Source organism: Notechis scutatus, chromosome 1 (genome assembly GCF_049901735.1).
Source record: "Notechis scutatus isolate UNSWTSFEM ecotype Mainland chromosome 1, rNotScu1.2, whole genome shotgun sequence".
Taxonomy (NCBI): Eukaryota; Metazoa; Chordata; class Lepidosauria; order Squamata; family Elapidae; genus Notechis; species Notechis scutatus.
Genome location: NC_142009.1, coordinates 223,706,725 through 223,729,783, shown reverse-complemented (window position 1 = coordinate 223,729,783; position 23,059 = coordinate 223,706,725). Strand labels below are relative to the sequence as shown.

Sequence of the window (23,059 nt, the reverse complement as noted above, 5' to 3'; positions counted from 1 at the left end):
TTGACAAAGCCTGTTGTGATTGTGGTGGTCTGACTGGAAGCCTTGGATTGACGCCTTTGCTTGTGGGAAGCAGGATGTTGGACTATAGATAAATAATTAAGTATAGCTAAAAATTTGCAGTCTTTCAATTGTATGACCTCATATCAACATGAAAGAGTTGCAAAGTAACATTTAAGTTGCTTGTTTTCCAACCCTGAGATCACTTGAGCTCTTAGTTCTATTCATAAATTCAGGCTGTGGACTTTTGCCCTGTTAAAAGGCTGTTTCATTGGTAAACATGTTTATTCCTCTGTTTCTTTCTCTTCAGTTAGATGATTAGTATCTGAATTAATCTGCGCTAGCCTGGAATTAATCTGAGCTAGCATGAATTTACTGTATTTGAACTGCAGTGATTTCTTTCACACAAGCAATTGGTCCCTTGATGCTGCAGTTGGAAACCTGGATGCTGCAAATCAGGGATCTGAACTCAGTTCTTCTTAAATACTCAAAACCAGCCTCTTTGTTCTGCTTCCTATATCTTGCTTCTATGACCTTGATGCTTCCTGTTCTGTTGGAGAATTAATAGAAACTGGCTTTACTGGCAAACATTTCTTGGCCATTAGGTGTACTACAAGTGACTGAACTGTATCAGCAATGAGGGTTTAATTTTGAGTAAAATATTAACAAATAGAAGTGTTTCTGGAGACGTTCTCAAATGCTTGCAATTCCAGAATGCTTTCCACGTCTCCCAGGAGGTTATTACTGTCCCTTCTTAGATAAGAATAGTAAAGCCTTTTACAAATAAGAAATGTTATAGAAAACCACGGAAATTAAGCAAGAATAAATGGAATTCAAGAGGAATGATAATGTGTCTCTTTGCCTGTTTTCTTCCCCGGCTTTAAGGATTCTGGCTCTTCTGGGAATGTGGATAATTTCTTGGCCATCCTCCAGCTATTTGAGTTTCCGAGCCTGCCAATGTGCTTTCACTCGAGTGAATTTTGGGTACATTGCTCTGAGTGAAATATACAAATGATAATACTGCAGCAGAAACAGCATGGTCTTTCACAGCCCCTGCAGGGCTCAGAGTAGCTGCTGCACAGAGTCTTACATTTATGTGACTTATGCTTATTTACACCCCACCTTTCCTTTGAGACCTAAAGGCAGCACAGAGGGTGGGGTATTTTCCCTTGTTTTCTTTTCCCAAAACAACTCATGAAATAACTTAGTCATAAAAAACAAGATTGGCCCTATCGCTCCCTGAAGGAATTGGGGAGCTGTCACTTGGTTTTTGAAGAAGATTCTCAGGTTCTCGTGATAAATTGCAGCAAATGGACAACTCTCTTGGCACACATGTGTTCTTCACTGCAGCGATGGTGCCATAATTGCATCTGATCACAACATGGAACCTAATGGATGTTAAGCATATCCCAAAGAGTATCATGCCACATTCACAATTCAGTGGATTTTTAGGGCTAGAAGAGATCCCCAAAATTAGGCAGCTTAGATATCAAGGAAAGAATATAATTATTCTGGAAGTGAGATGGCCCCCACTTATATCAACCTTCTGAATCAAGCCAAAATGGAATTCTTTCAGAGGGGTTTTGAGTGAATAGGGATGTCCCTGTTGTCACTGCTGTGGTATTGTTTTATCATACCATAGATGTTTGAGTTGATGCTCTGTGTACTTTAATTTGATAGGCCACTGAAAATCATTCAGGAGGGGCAATCTATGAATTTGATAAATAAAACAAATGTATGTAACTTTTAATGGTGATAATACATTTTAAACTCCCTCCCCCAATTTTCCAAGAATTTAGTTTTTTCAGAGATCAAAGCATCCTAAAATTTTCATGCATTTTAAATGGTGAGATTAGATTGCCATTGCCATTGCTGTTTCTTCTTTTTACTGCATGCATTATAATTTCATTATTTTTTATACATCAAAAATCAGAGGTCTGGGGAACTGATGTGATTGAAAAACATCAGAATGTTCCAGATGCAACTGAAAAGATCCAGTAATAATTTTCTGAGTGTTATCTGGAAGAAATGTATTTTTAATGTTAATTCTAAAGTAAAAATACTAGTCATAAAGAATTCACCCTATATTCAAATTAAAGAGTGTGCAGTATGACAGATCCATTATTAACTTGTCCAACAGCAAGGTATAGTTAATACTCCACTTCCATTTGGGTCAAGGGGGGTTGTGTTTGGAATTTAGGAAATGTATGCTAGATATCCTTGCAACATGGTGTTGTTTGAATGAATTAATAGAATAGAGCTGGAAGGGACCTTGGAGGTCTTCTAGTCCAGCCCCTTGCTCAAGCAGGAGAACTTAAACCATCTCAGATAAGTGACTGTCTAGTTTCTTCTTAAAAACCTCCAGTGATGGAGTGCCCATGATTTCTGAAGGCAAACTATTCCACTGGTTAATTGTCCTCACTGTTAGGAAATTTCTCCTTAATTCCAAGTTGTTTCTCTCTTTGATTAGTTTCCAACCATTGTTTCTTATCCTGCCCCCTAGCGCTTTGTAGAATAATTTGATCCCCTCTTCTTTGTGGCAGCCCCCTGGAATACTGCTATCACATCCCTCCTAATTCTTCTTTTCTTCAGACTAGCCAAACTTAAATCCTGCAGCCATTCTTCATCTTAGTTGCTCTTCTCTGATTTTTTTTTCAAGGTCTCAACATCTTTTTTATAGCATGGTAACCAAAATTGGTTGCAATATTCCAGGTGTGGTCTTACTAGGGCTTTATAAAGTGCACTAATATTTCATGTGATCTTGATTCTATGCCTCTGTTTATACAACCCAGAATTGTATTAGCTTTTTTGGCTGCTGCTTCACACTGCTGGATGATGTTATAAAGAAAAAACTTATAAAACTCTGGTGTGTCACAAGACCCACTGTTAAAGTTAGTCTCTTCCACTTCTTTAGCCTCCCTCTTACCCCTTCCCATGCTGTCTACAAGTCAGCATAACTTTTCTGGACTAATGAATGCCTTTACGGAGAAAGTACTGGTTATGTAAGGTCCACAAACATTTGTAGAAATAAACACTGTCGAATAGTTGAAGTTGGTGTTTTCTTTGCATCTTGATAACTTTACTTTTAAAATATTTGTTTTTTAATTAAAAGCCCTTTAACAAACATCCACCCAGCTAAAAGTGGTGTGAAAAAAAGCTTGGAGCTATGGCTGGATATGTTGGTTGGTGACTCACAGCTTAGCTATGGCATCGAGTTGAGTTAACTGATCAGTCCTCATAGAACTTATCATAGCAATGAACACTTGAGACTGCTTTAGATAAAACGAAAGAGCACAAAGAATATATTTAAAGGTAGGAATCAAAAGGTGTTGGGAGAGGCAAATTATGACAGATATTGATAGTTTACTTCCCGTCCTAAGTACAGTTAAGCATGTCTGGCTCCTTGTCCCCTCTCTTTGACTCAGAAAAAAACCACCACCCACCACAAAATGGATAGAGAGAGCAGAATCCAAGGCTCCCCTTCTTGCCAGTCGACCAACCAGAACTCCCCCACCCCTTTCTGTACAGATTTTGGCCTAAAAATGGAAAGGTAACATATCCTGTAGAGCAGTCCCTTGCTCTTGTAACCTTCCCTTGCTAAGAACAATGACTGTCTTGTGTATCAAAGTAACAGATGCTGTTTCTGGCAAAGGCTGCAGCCGCCAATGTAAACCACTCTGGGTTGATTGAACTTGACCCAACCCAACCCAAGGCTTGGCTGGCAGCAAATCAAACTGTTTGGCTGTTTGAGTGGGGTGGGGGAGAAAGTGAATGGAGTGGGTCTCAGAGTGCAGAATAAATCCAGAAGCATGACCCTGCTGCCAATTCAGCCGTACAGACTCAGATTCAGAATTTTCCAAAGACATTCTTATCAGCTGGTGGTCTCTAAAATGCCACCTCCGAAGCTAAAAGAATTCAGCCCTGAGGTGAAAGGAGATTTCTTCCCTTTTGAATTAAGCAGCCTCATAACTTTCTGTATTGATTTCTGTTGTAATAAGTTCAGTATCCTCTCTACTGTATGAAACAGTTCAGGACACTTCCAAAGGAAGGGCAAGACTCCTACAGATGGATGAGAAACGACCAGGGGATTATGTGCTGGGAGTGCAGGATTCAAAGGAATGAGTTATAATGTCCATTTGCCTCCAACTCTACTAGGTACTTGGTGTTCAAGCAAATAACTTTATTGTGGGTCTCACTAACTTGCCATTCTGGGAAATAAATATTTTATAGGCTTCTCCATAGTTGCCTTTTCTGTTCATGCTCCTTCGACAATCATTTTCAATGGTGATCTTGACTTCAACAAAATTCTAAATGTACTCACAATCTTTCTTTCTTTCTTTCTTTCTTTCTTTCTTTCTTTCTTTCTTTCTTTCTTTCTTTCTTTCTTTCTTTCTTTCTTTCTTTCTTTCTTTCTTTCTTTCTTTCTTTCTTTCTTCCTTCCTTCCTTCCTTCCTTCCTTCCTTCCTTCCTCCCTCCCTCCCTCCCTCCTTCCCTCCCTTTTTTCTCTCTCTCTCTCTCTCTTTCCTTCCATCCATCCATCTCCTGTATTGTCCTTCTGTTGGGAATTAAATGACAAAGGATGCCTTTAACTGAAACATTACCACCATGCATGTTTGATTGTTTTGTTTATTCATGTCAAGCATCACAAAATAAGGCATACTATATGACATAAAAGTTAAAATATAAAATGCACAATTAAAATAGGTACCAATTAAGCAGATCTTGCCCAGAAACTAACAATTGCATTCTGTTACACTGCCATGAGGTCCTCAAGTGTACACGGATTGGGACACAAAGATGTATTGTTGTCTGCATATCACCACAATCACAAAGAACAGAAGCCACCAGATAACCCTATTTGTTCAGAGTGTCTCTGGATCTTGTTGTACCCATGTGCAGTTTCAATGATTTTCATACTTCCCAGCTTTCGTCAGACCTAGTTGCCAGCTCCTCCATTGCTTCCATCCTGTGTTGGTTCTTTATTGCTTTCCATAGATCCACTCCACTTTCAATTTCTTGAAAGTCTTTCATCTACCATGCACATTATCATTAATTTATTAATAATACCAAAATCTGCATCCCCTATTAAAAAGTGTTTACTCTGCATTGTCAATAAATCTCAGAGTGTTCACTGAAAATGTAGCTTATTTTGATCTACTTGTTAACCACAGGAGGTATAAAACATAATTACTCTTCTCTTACTTTCAATCATTGCCATTATCATATGATGTCCAGTTATGATTACATCATGATGTTAATATAGTGATATTGCATGTGAAGTACTTTAAAAATTGAAATAGAGTTTGGACTATGTACATTGCAGACCCTTTAAATTTCTTTTGATGGAGACAAAGACTGCAGTTAGTTTAAAATATAGATAGTTAAACCAAAGGGAGACTCAATTTTGTTAAATGCTCATTCATAGATCCTAAGATCAAGCAAAAGCATATTCAGAATAATTAATCATCCCATACATATAAGTAAGAATGAATTATTCATTCAGCAATGCAGACCCTCCTCATATCATATCAGTGGCATTTTCTAATGCTACTAGTAGAAACAGCCCACTCCCCTCCTCAAGGAAAAGAAAATATTACAAAAATTTGCTTATCTATGTTATTTATTACCAAGACATAAATGGGTGGGGATTCTAGGCTGCTGCTTCATCAGAGCAAAATGAGGAACCCAACCCTTCAAGTCATGAAAATCACTCAACACTAAATCATTTAAGGACAAGTAGTTGTTGTTTTAACTGCGAAGCCAATGGAAACAGAACTGCAGTCTAGCTTTTGTCAATGCAATAAGTTGGCAATTGTGGCCTTTTTTAGCTGGCAAATGGATGGCCTCTGAGACTATTGCTGAAGCATTGCTGTTTTTTTGAATATCTGGAAAAAAGAATTTGAATGTTGCTTCTACATGGCACATAATACACAACTATATTCCTATTCCAGTCTTATTTTGCTTGTTCATAAGGCAAAGGTTATCAAGCTATAGATTTAGTTGTAAATTAAGCTCTTAAGTATATATGTAACCCCATTGACTTCAGTGGGATGACTTTTGAATGGTGAAGGGATCTGTATGATAATTATTAGTCGTCCCCCCCGTCCCCCCGCCTTCCACAATTTGCTCCTCATTCTGGTTTTTGCCAGACCAAGGCAAGATTCACGTATCACTATAGTAAGCCATGGCATGGTCATAATAATGTATTGAAGAAACCAGAAATGAGTAAATATACAATATGCTATGATTTACAATGCTTGAGTGTGCATAATATGCTAATCCCAAACCAACCCAATTTGTGGCTTAGAGTTGACTTTTCTGGACAAAATGGTCTTGGTCTAGGTCCTTGCAAAGCTTAGGCTGGCAATATGCTATAGAGAATTATAGCATTTGGGCAACAGTGCCAAATACCCAAATATATGAGTACAATTTTCAGAAATTTTAATAAGAGGGGGGATATAAAATGGCAATTTGAAAATATTTTTTAAACCCTTTACATATTTAATATCACAACACGTTAGCAGCATAAAATGTGTTATGTATAACTTTAACATTCAACAGAGTTGGTATATGAAATTTTAATAGGTGGCTCCCTTTAAAAGTGAAGGGTGGTTTTGATAGAAAATTCTAGATCTGTAAGAATTCAATTCTAACTGACAAACTTAAGCTATACTAATAGCACTAAAATAGAGTTTACTATGCTGTATCCCCTCCTTTCTGTAGAAAGTCTAAAGTGCTTTTGCTTAGCTCTTTTGTGCTGTTCTGGGTTTTTGTGGGTCTCCAGGGTGCAGAGAAGGGGGAGGAGAATTCCTTCCTCCAAAACCTTCAGATTTCAATTTTCTTAAAGAGGCAGGGAGAACAGCCTGGTTTCTCATTTGTAATCTAACCTCTCCAAGGATACATTGGCTGCTGCCTGTTTCACTCAAGGGAGTTTTCAAACCAAGAAGGCCTTGTCTCATGCTTTCCTCCTTTTGAGATAATGACAGAAAGCAGAGAGGAATGTGGTACTTGCAAAGATGGCTTTGCTCCTTAGCATGGGAATGGAGTAATCTCAATGAGGGAAGGAATTCTGTACATCTGCAGGAGTCAACTCAAGTCTTCTTTGAGTTGAGTTCAATTCTTGATGACTTCACGTGCAAATCTATGTATTTTTCTTCATAAGAGTAAGAAAATGCTTTGCCATTGCCTTTGCTGGATTTTTTTTAACAAAACTTCCCATCCACCATTGATATGTAGCCTTCTATTTACATATTATCCATGTATGACCCTGTTTACTTTTATGAGAGATAGTTTCAAAACATTTTAGTCAAAGCATTTTAGTCTTCATTCTAGAATAAAATATTGCATATCAATCATTTTTTTCCTCCTCCTCCTCCTCCCCTGTTGTCATGGCACATTTTGCCATGTCAGCCACTAACTCAGTTAAATCTCTTTACTCACTCCTCACTTTTGGCAGCACTCAGACCTGTTTACTGCATTCCAAATAATTACTGTTGGGAACACAAAGCCCCCATCCATTTTATTTATTAAATGCCTAATGTCTCATGTGTCTTCATGCAAGGAGACTACTGGATGGCTTCATGATATTTCTAACTTATTCTGTCATGGGCAGACAAGTAACAGTAGCCAGGGCTTGGGCACTGCAACCAATTGATGTTGGATGGTATGTTCTGTGCTGCTCAGACTTGGTGTAAAATTCTGTTAGTGTGTAATGTGTGGAAAATGGTTCATTTGACTGGATTTAGATACAGTATTCCCACCAGATTGAGTAAATGAGGCTGATTTAGCTTTGTGAAGGACTTGATCTTCGGATATTAATTTTAACCCCTCAGGATTTAGTCGACTAAATAATTAATCTCTTTTTGGTGTTCCTATAACATCTCTTCTGATTCTATTAAATATTTTACAGAAACAGAGCCACTATCTATCATGCCACAATATCAAACAGCTATGCAAGCTTCAGGGAGAAAATCTTCATAGGATGGCTGCAAATAAAAATTAAGTCCCCTGAGATAATTTAATCAAAGATGTGTTATTACTTTCTTTGCACAAATACTTGGGTTTGCTTTTGAGAAATAGAATAAAATGAATAAGGACATTTAAAGAAGGTAGAAATGAGAGAATGGGTGGCATTCATTACCTTTATGGCAAATGGACCATGTGTCTTTTAATAATGACAAAAGGGATACATGTTATAAATGCCCTTAAAAATGTGATCTAGAATTATAGACTATAAACCACCAGACAAGAGGCGGTCTTGGATTTCACTATATATGATTTATCAATTATTGAACCACTTGGAAGCAATGCCTAAAGAACTGCCAGATTGATTGATTGGTACATACATACATACATACACACACACACACACACACACATACATACATACATACATACATACATACCCCAGTGAAATTAGAATCAACTATGTGGTTATTTAATTCATAGAGAAGTAGAAAATTGTCAGTGAGACCAAATATAATGACATTTGGCATCAAATAGGAAATATCTGAAATTTAGTGTTTGCTAAAAAGGACATCAAAGGAAAAATCAAATCTTGCCACAATTATTGGAGGTTTCTCAAAATGACAGTAATGGATATTTAGCTATGTGATGCAGACCTCTGTAAATCTTTTTTTTTTTTTTTTTTAAACTAGAAGGATGTTTGTCACATGAAACTCAGATGAAAATACCTTTTTAATGTTTCCATGTGGTTGACATACAGTGGCACCCTCAGGATAGAAGAGAACAATCTATCAATTTGTGTCTCTCAGACTCATCCTAGACTGTGTTATCAGAATTTGATGGAAAGGCAACAGGTTTTGGCAGTACAATTTTTTAAAGGAAGCAATAAAATAGGATTGTGGAAGATGCTGGTAGAATTAATACCATTTAAACTTATATACTGCTTTACAGTGTTATGCCCTATTTTATAAACTCCCTTTCTCCTACCAAAAAGGGTAATAAATAAAATCTTGGCAACATCCCCTCCAGGGATGTCAGTGTGTCATCCCAGATCTCCTATTTTACAGAAGTTGGATAGTGATAGATAAAATAGAAGCACAATGCAACATAGCCACAAGTGTGTTTACTTAGTGCTATGAAGAAAAATAATAATTTGAATTGTTGACATTGCTTCTAGGGCAACACTGCATACAGGTAGTCCTTGGCTTTCAACCATTCATTTAGCGACTGTTCCAAATACTCACTTACAACTATTGCAGCATCACCTTACATACAACTATTGTAGCATGATCAACATTTGAGTGTATAGTAACTGGCATCTATTCATGACGTTGCAGTGTCCTGGGGTCACGTGATCACCACTTGCCATCTTCCCAGCCAGCTTCCAACAAGCAAAGTTAACGTGGAAGCTGGAGTCCCTTAACAACTACACAATTCAGTCAACAACTGAAGCCATGAAAAAAGTTGTAGAATTGGACACAACTTACGTAGCAACCCCTGGCTTAGCGACAGAAATGTCGATCCCAATTGTGGTGGTAAATCAAGGGCTACCTTTATTAGCTGTGCTAAGTTTCTACAAAATGCAATCAATTTCAGCCGCCATGTTTCGAGCAATGTTTGCTTAAAGCAGAGTTCCCCAACTTTTCCAGCTTTGTGGACCGGTGGGGAGGGAGAGAGAGAGGGGACAATTTGGTGCAAGTGATGGGCAAGTGTGTGTTGCCCGCTTCTCACACAAGTGGGGGTGCAGGTGTGCGCTCACCTGCCATTTCTGCGGCCCAGTTCTGAACCGCTCCTGGTAGTGGGTCATGGCCTGGGGCCCCCTAGGTTAAAATAAATAAACAGAAATAGGAAATATTGGTTATTAATAATCATGCCCCAGTTTCATGGCTTAAAATGAATGGGGAAAAAATTGTTATCAGGCTGAATCCATAAGGAAGTTTGATGAGACAAAACCTTACTGTATTTCACTCATTGCTGATCTTCCCTGAGTACAGACCAATTCAGGTCTGGTAGCAGGAATTGACAATGTTGATATTGCATGTGGGGGTGCCAGGGAAACTTGCAATACAAAACTTGTTTTCTCTTTAACAGGGATTGGCCAAAATGTACTTAGTTCTTTAACGTTTAACTTGTTTATTTGAACTGTTGGCTCAGCACCTTCAAACCGGGGTAGCATCCAGCATTGCACTGGTAGAATGGAATGTGTGGAATCCCTCTGGCTCCTGAAAAGCCTTTCCTAAGGTTTCTGGACCCACCTTTAAGGTATGGATGAAATGAGGCAGCCTGTGGGGGTAAGGAAAGCTCTGAAAACCAGGCAGAAAGTCTACCCATAGAAGGTGTATCTGCCTGATTTTGGGGGAGGGCATTCTTCCTGTGGACATTGTGTGCAATTCACCCGCTTCAAGGCCTTCTGTTGACTTTGCCTGAAGGCAGATTTTTATCAAATGCATATTTGATGTGCATAAATCCAAACAATGAGAGGTGTGTGTGTGTGTGTCTGTGTGCATGTGCGTGCATGCCCATGCATTGTCATGCTATGCATTGTTGTTAGAGAGATTCCTCCTTGTCACTCAGCTAATGTTCCTAATATTTTTGCTGTTTTTGTCTGACCATCGCCTAGAAAGGTTAGCACAAATAATATTTGGTTATTTAAATAGGACTTTCTGAAGTAATGAAGTGATGATTTCTTTTCCTCCTCCGGTAAATTAGGGTACCCAATTTAGCTGAAGTTGAAGCCATACTGTTAATTGAGTCCTTGGAGTTCTATACTTTTTCTGATCAAGGATTGTAATTCTGTCACTAAGTCAATCAATCAATTCCCATTCAGGAGGAGGTATGTGGGAGAACTCTTGACGCCCAGAGCTTTCTGTGAGCATTGGGGAGGGCTGGGGAAGGTGAGGAAAAAAAATACCTGCAAATTTCCTGTGTTACTAGAACTCCCAGTTTGGGTTATGGAAGATTTAAGAGATAAACTGGGACTCCAGAACTTGAGTATTTTTTTTGTAACTTGTTTGTCCCAGACCTTGTCCTTGTTCAAAGTTCTTTACTTATATAGGAATAGCCATTACCTATAAGGTTTTTTTTTTTTTTTTGCGAGAATACAGATTAGATCACCATTCCTTTTTTTTCTTTTCTTTAACGGGAATAATTTTTGTAATAAAATATGAATTGCAACTTTCTCTTCTGGTTGTCCAGCTCACACAATAGTTTCAGTGAAGCAAAGCTAGATGAGACTGTTGGGCTGAGTAAGTCATCTCTGCATTTTCAAACCTAGAGTTGAGAAGGCAAAGAACAATTCCCCTCTTTTTCCCCCCTCCCTTCTCTCTCTCTCTCTCTCTCTCTCTTTTTTTTCTGGTCGGGTTCCAAATCTATACAATCGAAAAGTGATGCTGCCTCCCAAGGAGAGGAGCATTGCCTGTACATTTTCAACATTCTTTCTGGAGTTAATGACTTAGAAACTTGACTCCCCAAAACAGGGAGGGCTCAGCCTACTGGTGTATGTGGATATGTATTTATGTGTATATGCATATGTGTGTGTGTGTAAAGTTTAGTCACGAAAGGTGGGGGGAGTGTAAAGAGGAAGAAAATGCAGAGCCTCAGGGCAGCCTCTGACAGCGCAGTGGGCTGGCAGGCAGCTCCCAAACAATGTGCTTAGTATTATCTGCAAGATTGGAGTTGTCGGAGCGGGCTGGCTGCTGTGGCTGTACCTGTGCAGCCTGGGCTATCGTTGGCTAGGTGCCAGCGTGCCGAGAGGGTGATTTCCCCCCTTCTTTCTGCCTTGCCTGCCTCTCTCCCTGCTGCATACACGGTATGTAGCTCTTCTTACCCCCCCCTCCTTACGAGAGTCCTTAAAAAGAAAAAAGAAAAACCCTGGAAGCAGCTCCTTTGGTAACATAGTTTTAAGGACTTGTTATTGTTGGTGATTGTGTTGTGCTTCTTGATGTTGGTGGCTTGAAAGAAAATTGGAAGTGTGTGGAGGGGGATTTGCTCATCGGCTGCTCTCTTTCCCCTTCCCCAGGCTTCCGTTTTTTCCCCCCTGGGTGAGGCCCCTTTTCTTCCCAGTTCTTGCATGTTTTGGTTTGGAAAGGCAAGATTTTTGATTTTAATTTCCCTCTTCTTTCATACCTTCCCTCCCTCCTCCCCTCCCTCCCCTCCTTTCCCTCAACCCTGCTGCCCTTGTTTCTCTTTCTGCACAGGTTGCAAGCTATCCTGTCACAAGAAATGTGAAGCCAAGGTAAGAATGGCTTATTCTGTCTCTTTATTGTCTTACAACAACATTGTAGTTTGGGCTTCTTTTCCCCCCCCTTTCTTTTCCTTTTCCGGGTGATGATGCGAATCTGCTTTGAAAAGCACCGGGATGAGGAACTGGCGGCTTCAGTGGCTAGCTTTTCCTCCTTCCTTGCACTTCTGTTGAATCCTAAAACGGCAATCAGGCGATCTGGCGATTGTTGTTCCAAGCACGGTTTGCCAACTTCTCACCAGATTTCAAAAGCTCTCTTTCCAAGTTATTTCAGGGCATTTCTGTTCTGAGATGTTGCAAGGAGAGCCATGTGCTTGCCTTGATATCTATTGCTTAAACAGTTAATGGGACTTTTGAAAAATTCCTTCCTGGTTTGGTTATGGCGGTTTGTCTAGGTTCCCCCCCCCGCCCCCGCTCGATCCCCATGTACACACACTCAGAGGCGGCACTGGGTTAGCAAGAAGGGTTTTAAAAGCTTTTAAAGGTGATCCATCTTTCCTTGTGGGAGGGCAAGGCTGTAAAATAAATGCACGAACCTGAGAATCAGCCCATCCTTCTCATTCAAAGCAGGCAGTAAGATGCTCGGAGAAGATGGACTGGGCTTCAAGAAAATCCTTCTTTGCCTGCTGTATTCTATAGTACATCAGTTCAAGTTGGCTTCTCTTAATGTATCTCCTGAAGAGTGCGTTCTCATTTTTGCATTATGTTAATCCCCATGACAACCTTCCTGCTTTAACGCACTGGGTACAGAGGCCAAATTCAAATCCGTCTAGTAGGGCTCAAGGTTGATTTGAGCACTGGTCCTCTTGTCTCTCTCTTTGCTGGATTGCATGGCTTCTTAGAGATTAGACAGGTTCATGACAGCAGTTTCTTGCGTTTATCAATGACAACCTCCAAAGACAGAGATATTGAAGATATGATGTGATTTAGAATGGGGACAACAGCCAAGGTTAAACTGGGATGACCACATCCCAGAGTATGAGACTGTGTCCACCAAATTCAATCCAAATATTTCAGAGTAACAGAGTTGGAAGAGACCCTGGAGGTCTTCTAGTCCAACCCCTTGCTCAAACAAGAAACCCTATATCATTTCAGACAAATGGTTGTCCAATCTCTTTTTTTGAAACCTCCAGCGTTGGAGCACCCACAGGTTCTGGAGGCAAGTTGTTCCACTGATTAATTGTTTTAACTGTCAGTAAATTTCTCCTTAGTTCTAGGTTGCTTCTCTCCTTCATTAGTTTCCATCCATTGCTTCTTCTCTTGCTTTCTGGTGCTTTGGAGAATAGGCTGACCCTCTCTTCTTTGTGGCAGCCCCTTAGACATTGGAACACTGCTATCATGTCACCCCTAGTCTATTTCCTTTCACTTCCTTAGTCCCATCACAGAAGCTGATGCTACAAGGGGATTTTGAATGCTTGGACTCCTGCTGCCCAGTTTCCTGCATTTTTTTTACAGTGTTGATTAAAAACTGATGGAAATATAGAGAAGAAGGCTAGTGCAGAGGCACTTTGGAAACTTCTTGGCTTCCAGCTTATGTAAAGCAGAGACGTACAAGCTGAAGTGCAGGGATATATGTTGCCTCCTAAATCCCCTTGTCTTTTCCTTTTCCTTGTCTTCTCTAAAAGTTGCTGTTGAATTGTAATATTTAATGTGTCATTTAATATATGAGAAATAATCTTTAATTTAATTTTTAATATTTTTTTTCTGTAGATTGCTAGCTTTTGACTGCCCCACCCATTTATATATCTTGGCACCATCTATATTTTCTGAGCAAGCCCAGAACCAAATTCTGGGAAGGTCTTCAGGATAATGATAATTGCATAACCCTGAAGTAGAGATACCTGTCTGCATTGTCCTGGTGGTGAATGCCTGAACAGTGTAGTGGCTCAGTTTAGAAGATAATGCAGTAGCTACATCATTGAGTAGGGTGCACGATTGTGTTTTCCTTCTTCCATCTGATACTTTCTTCCTATATGTCCTTGTGAAGGGTGTTTATGGAAATGCCAAGATCACATAGTTTTCTGAGAACAAATTGCCTGATTCTGGTCTTTCATGCATGCTGCAATCTGTATTGTATATATATATGTGTGGATGTACAAGGTCAAAGAAGAGGGAATGATGTGTTACTCCATGCTTTTGCCAGATCATTATTCCCCAAGACCTTTGCTTTTTCAGCATGGATACCCAGTGATGTTTTTGCATTTTTCCTGACATAGCCAAGTTGATGATCGCATAAATCTTGTTCTTGATTTCTTTTCTTGACATTTTCTCCTATTCTGTCTTGAAAATTGCACTTAAAAACTTTCTGTTAATAAGCATGTTTGCATATATTTCTCATTTAACTTAACTTTCTAATCTGATGCTTTCCAGATGTGCTGGATTACCACTCTCAAAATGTTATTGAATATATTGCATATTGGTCTCAAAATGTGTTGGAAGCTTTGCTCATGATGGCTGAGAATTCCAGAAATGATAATGTAACATGTCTAGAGATGCCAGGTGGACTAGCAATATATTTGCCATTATTTTCATATTTTTACTGAATTGTAAGCTGCCCTGAGTCACTTTGGATAGTGAGAAGAGTAGCATTTAAATTTCAAAATCAATTAATTAAAAACTGGTGCATGGACTTAGTTTTATCTGCAGAGAGACTTCCAAAGAGAACAGCCTTAATATTGCATGGGATATCCCAGGAAGATAACCTGTGGGTCTTAAACAGAGTGTCTAACCTTTTTTAAATATTGTTTTTTTATTTTTTCTTGTTTTTTACAAACATACCATTGTGTGAACAGTGTGGCACCAGAGTGCCTTACATTTTAGAACAAATATGACAATATTCTTCATATTTAATACAGTTGACAATCTTAATATTGATACACACATTTGTTAAATTGTAATCTTACATTCTTTGATTATTCACCATTTCAATATCTTATTTTTGTGTCCATCTCCATATTCTGAATATTCCTCTTTTAACTACACATAAAATATTATTAATCATATTTGTGGTGTTTAACAGACTTATATAAATCTAATAAAAACTCACCAAATTATATTGGGTTATAATCTTCCATGACCCTTTCTGATTTTTAACTATGCCACTATTATATTTAAAAATATCCCCTTTCTAATCACATAGAGTGTCTAACTTTTTGAATGAGCCATGGCAAGATGGATACGTTCAATGTGGTTAGTAGAAAACTTTGAAAACCTGAGACAGATAGCCAGGTTTAGTTCTGGGATGTGATCAGATAGCTTTTTACAGAAGGAATGCTAAGAATATTGAAGAAGTTGCATAGATTCTAGAAAGGAAAGAAGAAGTGCAAAATTCCTTTGAACTAGAATTGTCTTCTGAGATGTAGCAATATTTCAAGCTTTGTGTCATCCACACATTTTATAAGTTTCCCTTCTATCCCCTCATTTAAATAATTTAGGATGTTGTTGAAAAATACTGGCTTCAGATCAGAATCTTTAGTTACCCTACTGATTATCTCCCTCAGTGTGGAAATAGACCCATTGTTCAGCCAAATTGGGGCACCATTTGATTGTGAGACCATCCATCCTACAGGATCGATAAATTTTGTTTCTGCAGAGCAAATACTTGTCATGAAAGAACAATATATGATTGCCTTGTTACTAAGGAGCTGTGGTGGCACAGTGGTTAGAATGCAGTATTGCCAGCAGTTTAATTCTCACCAGCTCAAGGTTGACTCAGCCTTCCATCCTTCTGAGGTTGGTAAAATGAGGACCCAGATTGTTGGGGGCAATACGCTGACTCTGTAAATTGCTTAGAGAGGGCTGTAAAGCACTATGAAGCAGTATATAAGTCTGAGTGCTATTGCTACTAAAGATCTGTGCTGTCAGTAGAAGGGAAGTTTGATTTCCCCACCTCCTAATTCCAAGCACTCATCACAGAAGCCTGTTGGCACGATAAAGCCCAAAATCTAGCACAAAAGTTTTTAGAATTCTTGAAGATAAAAATGTTTCCATTATAGTAACCACAGGAGCAATGGTAATACTAGCAATTTATTATTTTCCATTTTTAATGAGGAGGGGGCAGGAAAACATAAACATAGGATTTATTTAGCATTTCCTCTGGCTACCAAGTATTTGGTGGATTGACAATTCTCTGAAGTCAGCCTGAAATCATAAACAATAAAATTTTGCAGAAAGTTTCATTTTGAACTGCCACAAGTTCAAAACTTGATCATAAAGTGGTTCACTTTGATATTTTGGGAAATATTTCAACCAGTAAGAGCTAGTCCAAATTTGAAATACTCTGTTTCAAGCTCAAAACACAAAAATGCTCAATACTATACCCTAGGCAATTTGAATTTTAAATTATAAAATGTAAATTAACTACTAACTAATCAGTTTATGGAAATCTCTTTTTCCCCCAATGTGGGACAACAGCATGTCTCTTCTCACCAGTGATAGCCACTTGGTCATCTAGGGTTCTAATAAAAATATTTCCATCTCAAGATATTATTTGGCCTTGGAGGGAGATCCTGTTTTGGCATCTGCTAGATTGTATGAATGCTTGGAACTTTTACAATCTGTCAGAGAGATTTTAATCTCCAGTCTCATTATTAATAACATTACATTTTCCCTGAATACCAGAATATTCAACCAAGGGCTTTATATTTGGCTGTATATATGTTTTTGTGAGTTTTAAAAAAATCCAAAGCTTGAGTCAAAATGAAACACCCATTATATGCAGAAGAAAAGCATAATCATTCATTCAGGTAACTATCACAGGCTATTCCTGACAGGCTTAGAGCCAAACAGAGCCAGAGAGAAATGAGGTTAAGCTATAAAATGAGAATCTTAAAAAGTATATAGTGTATAATATAGAGGGGAGTCCTGAAGTAGTAGAACTAGAAGGCAGGACATTTGTTAAGAACTCACAAAGGAGACAGAGAGCCACAAAATAATGATTGAGTATACTCAATAACCACAGAACGTTTAATGACATTTTGAGGGGAGCCTAGTGGGGTTGGTTAGAGGCATAAAAATGAATTGCATGAATGAATGGATTTGCTTCAATTCCTTATATTTTGTAGTAATCTGGAAGAGGATGTGGTCAGTTCATTGGAACAGTTGTGCAGAAACACATCCGCTGAGGAATATGGTAGAAGCTTTTATAGTGAGTCTCCTGTGGGTTTCAATATCAAGATTTACTGTATATCTACATCTATGTTATATTGAAAATCAGGAGAGAGAAAAGAGTGAGATATTCAGTCAAGATGTACCTCTTCACGGTAGTTTGTAAATTATAACTCCTTTTTTAACGTGGGTTTGTGCATTAGAGTAAGCCAAACAAACAAACAAGCCTCACTGTGTTATGAGTTAGCATAGCAGGCAAATCAGGTAATCTTAAGGAAATACAATGTTCATTTTGGCTTTTGAAAGTCACCAGTGAGTTATATTGACAATACTCCTCATAGCATTTCTAACTAGAGACTCAAAACTGGAAACACCATCAGAATAGAAGTTTCATAATACCAACCACGCAAGGCATAATTTTACAGTTGTAGGTCCAAAATCAGATCTTACACTGAAATATGAGCATTTGAAGAATGGAAATGAATATTATGCTGAAGTAAATTGGCAGGAATTTTAAGGATTTCTGATTTCTTTGTCAATATGTTACATACATACTTGCTAAATTGTTTCCTTTTTAACTTTTGCTTATTGCTTATCAGTGATCTGAGTTCCATATCAGCAAGCTTAGAACTTTGTTGCAGAATAGAATGTTCTGTTCAAACCCATCTGTTATCCAGCTACTGTCATATTTTCTTTTGAGGATTGCACATCATATAGAGTTTTCCCTTCATGAGGTAAGTGCACAGAATAGAGAATGGACAGGAGAATAATATATGGCAAGTGTTTTTTCAATCTGGTACCACCTATAGTATTAGGGGTTTAATCTAAGCATTGTAGTTCTTGTATATCTGGAGATTATTAAATTAAGGAAATTAATTTAATAATCTGTGTAATCAGGAATTACAGTCCCAAATTCTCCTACTGTGACCACTTTGGCCTTTACTTTTTTGTTCCTCCTTCAGGCCCTGGTACTTCTCCAGCTTCTCATACTCCTTCCTGATATTACTGTCACTTGGCACAGCTACTGTATATCTGTCACTACCACTGCCTCTTGGTGTACTAGCACATGTTTAGTTGATTGGCCAGTACTACCTGTCCATCTGGATCTGGAAGTCCCACAGGATATCTTAGCCCTGTTATTCTCCACAACTATCTATAGAATCTCCTATTTGAGCTTGGGAAAATCTAGCCCATACACTGTGCAGATATTCCTGTACACAATGCCAGTTTGTTGCATTGTTCAGTACATAAGATCCTATCTGTATGTGTTGGATTACCTCTGAGACTTCTCTGCATAGTTTCCACTTAGAGTCCTGTCTAGTATGACAGTCTATGGATCTAGTGTTTAGTGCCAGTTCTTGTGCTGCTATGGTCAGTGTCTCAGTGCTTTTTTAGGCCAGCCCTTTCCAGCCATTGGTAGGATTTATCAAAGTCTGCCACCTCAGCTGTTTGCCATTGGTACATCCCATGCAGGGTCTTGTCTTGACATGGCACTTTCTCTTCTTGATCTTCTTCCGATGTCTCCTGTAGCATTCAGGCATTCTCTCAGCAGCTCATCTTTGGATGCCAGCTTACTGAGGAGATGCAATTGTACTTATTCCTTGATGCTCTGGGAGTTGTACTGTTGACTTTGAACAGAGCCAGGTATTCATAGATCCATTGTGTGTGGCATTGAGTCATAACTTTCCTGTAATCAATGAAGACTAGGTCTTGTCTAGACCGTGAGTCTTGGGTGACTGCTTTTCTAAAATAAACGGGTGTTTTGAGCCTCTGGTGTTTTGCTCATTTACTGGTTCATATGGTTCTAGACTAGAGCTTTGTGGCTAGGACTTTTCATGTTAGGAGAAGGCAGGTCATTGGCCAGTAGTGAGACAATGCTGTTCTCTTTTGAGTGTCTTTCATGATCAACACTGCCTTTCCTTGGGTGAGCCAGTCTCAGTGGGAACCCTTTGCTAACAGCTGGTTCATCTGTGCTGCTAGGTGCTCATTTGTCTTGATTGTGTAGCAGGGTATCTCCAGGCTTATGGCAGCTGTTAGGTATAACATTGATACCAAATATGGTTTGGGTGAATAAATATATAAAACTTAGATATCATGGTTTAAGTGCTTATCACTTTAAGCACAATGCTGCAGGCAATTAGCCGATTAAGGGTGCGGTTAGAAGTTACAATATAAGGAAGCATTAGAAGCTGGAAAATCTTACTGCGACTAACTGTGTCTTACTGCGACTGCCTCTGTGTTACTGTGACTGTGCCTGTGACTGAGATGTTCCTGTCTGCTACTGTTTGCTGATTTACTGCGTAATTCTACTGTTCTACTGTTTGAACTTCTTGCTGAATATCCAGCGTTTGTTCCTCTGGAGAGAGGCACCGGAGGAGGAGAAGATATCTTTATCGGCTGATAAAGATATTGCAAGGACTCTTAACTTGGACTATACTAGTGAGTCTTACTGGATGGAAATACTGTGAATGACTTAATGGACTGAATGACAATGCTTTAATCTCTAAATGGATTAAAAACTATTTAAACTACAAACAGTGTTTGTGTTCAGTGTGTGTATACTCTGGGGCCCTTCCACTCTCGTTTTGGCTGCCTGGCTTGACTACTGCTGCAATACTCTGCTAGGGTTAATCCCCAAACACTAACATTGGTTATGGGCCCAGCAGCATAGTCTAACTAACCAGGATATAGCAGAGAGAGTTGGTGTGAGTTGCACATTACTGTAAAAACAAACTGTTTTAATTAGTTTAAAATAGTCAAAATATCTGAAGAGTAATGGCACAAGTAAATTTGTCACAACTGTCCATGATATCCAGGCTGGATGGAACAAACTATGTTTCATGGTCAATGAAATGTAGTTTACTTCTACGCAGAGAAGGATTGTGGGACATTATAGCAAACCCACCAGATGTGAGTAGCTGGGATCCTGCTGATGATGATGATAAAGAAAAGTTACAAGACTTTAAACTACAGAATGAGCAGGCTTTATGCATCATAGGACTGACTCTCTGTGATCAGCAGCTTGTCCATATTCGTGGAGAAGAAAATGCTGCAAACTGCTGGGAGAACCTCAGGAAGATTTATGTTCGGGACAGTGTAGGAGCACATATAAATCTTACACGGAAGCTTTTCGAAACGCATCTTCAGAGGAATGGAGATATGTTAGTTCATTTAAACTGTATGAAGAGCATTTTTCAAGATTTGCAAGAAAAAGAGCTTATATTTAATGAACTGCAACAAGTCTACATAATATTATCTTCATTAGATCAAAGCTATGATGACTATGTGACTTCGTTGGAAGTATTGCCTAAGGATAGCCTCTCATTAACCGAAATAACAGGCAGGCTACTAGAAGAAGCCAGAAGAAGGTGTGAGCGTGACGAGCTGAGAGAAGATAAGAAAGAAGAGAAATTATCTTCAAAGCCTGTAAGAAACCAGCTAAGCAAAGTACAGCACCCGGAAGAAGAGAATTTATCTTCAACGGCATACACAATTAAAAAGTGTTTTAATTGTGGAGGCAGAGGACATTTGGCAAGATTCTGCAAAAAGAGAAAAGCCAGAATGTAAAAAAGCCAAAGAAAGCATTTGAACTAGCCACGTTTAGCAACTCTGATGTGAAGAATGATCTATGGGTGGTTGACAGTGGCGCATCCCACTGCATCACAAGAGATAAGACAAAATTTATAAAAATGTCTACAAGTTCTCAACATATATCACTTGCCAATGGCTGGAACCTGAAAGCGAAAGGTGAAGGTTTTGCACATTGTCCGTGCATAAACCAGGATATAAAAATGTTGTATGTACCGCAACTAAAGTTTAATTTGCTTTCAGTAAGGGTATTAGATAAATTAGGTTATGTAATTACTTTTAAAGATAATAATTGCATAATTGAAAAAGATAACAAAAGGGTAACTGCAGCTTTAAATGGAACATTATATGTCTTAGATAATAGTAAGAAAGGGGAGGCACAAACTGTATTTAATAATATAAAGCCTCATGAAGAATGTATCCATTTATTGCATAGGCGTTTGGGGCATGTAAATTTTAAAATGCTAAAACATACAGTTGAGTTATCTGAAGGAATAAGGTTAAAACCTTGTGATAAATATTTGCGTTGTAATGTTTGCTGTGAAGATAAGAGCAAGGTATTGCCTGCAAATAGGCTAAATGGTTTCAAAACAAAAGAACCTTTAGAAGTAGTATTTGCAGACATCATAGGTCCAAAGAAACCCAGTATGGGGGTGCTAGATATATACTGAGCATTATGGACCATTATTCTAGATATGGGTTTTGCTATTTAATGAAAAGCAAAACTGAAACATATCAACATTTTTTCAATTGGCTTAGGTTTGCTGAAAGAAAGTCTAAACGGCAACTGATAACCCTGGTGACAGATAATGGTACGGAATTTATTAATAACAAATTCCAGAACAGACTTAAGGTAGCTGGAATAGAGCATAAGAAGTCTGCTCCATACAGGCCAGAACATAACGCTTTTATTGAAAGAAGAGGCCAAACACTACAGGCAATGGTTAGAACAATGTTAAATGATTCTGGGTTACCTGATTCTTTGTGGGGAGGCTACAATGTATGCTAATAACATATTGAACAACGTTGTTAATACAACAACAGGTGAAATTCCATTCACCAGGTGGCATGGCAGGAAACCTGACCTAAGTTACCTGCACACATTTGGTGCACCAGCATGGGTGCATATTCCTGCACAACTCAGAAAAAAAGGGCAACATAGAGCTAAACGATTTTTCTTCGTTGGTTATCAGGCAAACCATAGGACATATAGATTTTGGGAGAAAGGCACATCTAAAGTGTTATGTAGTGCTAGTGCCCAATTTCTAGAACATGAAGGATGGGAGAAATTAGAACAGGATGACAATAAAGATGTAATTATTGAATCCTATAGAAATCCCATTAGTTATCCCTGTAACTTTAAAAATAAAGTAAAGAGACAAATACAGGATGAAATAGTGCCCATAAAGGAAGAAACAGATTCAATAGCTGAACAGGATGAGGAAGATGAACAGGTAGTAGTTCAACAAAGTCCTCCTGTAAGCCCTGTAATTCCCAGAAGAACTACACGTGTATCTAGACCGCCTGATAGGTACCAGGCTAACACAGTGTGCCAGATTAATCAAGTTCCTAATTCTGTAGAAGAAATTAAAAAGTATCCTACTAAGGAAAAAGAAAGATGGTATGCAGCAATGAATAAGGAACTGAATTCATTAAGAGATATGAAAGTGTATGAAAATGCCAAATTACCTGTAGGTAAGAAGTCCATTGGCTGCAAATGGATTTTTAAGGTAAAAACAGATAAAGATGGTAATTTAATCCATAAGGCAAGGTTAGTAGCCCAAGGTTTTAGGCAGAATGCTAATGACTATGATGAGGTGTTTGCACCTAGTCTTAAGGCAGCAACCTTGAGGGCAGCTTTAGTGTGGGCAGCTAGTAAAAACTATATAGTTAACCATCTAGATGTGGAAACTGCTTACTTGCACGCCCATTAAAACATACTATTTATATGAAAAAACCTGTTGGTATTAAAAGTGAAAATAAGGATAATAATGATTGTTGGTTGTTAAAGAAAAGCCTCTATGGTCTTAAACAATCAGGCTATGAATGGAACCAGTATATTGTAAAGGAACTAGACAATATAGGATTTAAAGCTGGTTTAGCCGATCCATGTCTGTTTAAGAGGGAGACAAATGGGAAAGTATCATTATTATTACTATTCAC

At 38.5% G+C, this 23,059-nt stretch overlaps 1 protein-coding gene across 15 annotated transcripts in view; it reads left to right on the top strand.

Annotated features, from left to right (window-relative positions):
• Window positions 1–23,059, top strand: part of TNS1 (tensin 1) — a 374,426-nt gene that overhangs the window by 131,309 nt on the left and 220,058 nt on the right. For 12 of the 15 annotated variants that reach the window (XM_087950347.1, XM_087950343.1, XM_026665513.2 and 9 more), the window contains exon 3: window positions 12,159–12,196. The exons of 1 other annotated variant lie outside the window; for it this stretch is intronic. In XM_087950347.1, coding sequence (XP_087806473.1) covers window positions 12,159–12,196 — 38 coding nt within the window. Of the gene's footprint in view, window positions 1–11,633; window positions 11,771–11,805; window positions 11,851–12,158; window positions 12,197–23,059 lie in introns of those variants that run through there. 2 more of the 15 variants (XM_087950355.1, XM_087950357.1) reach the window with 2 other exon arrangements.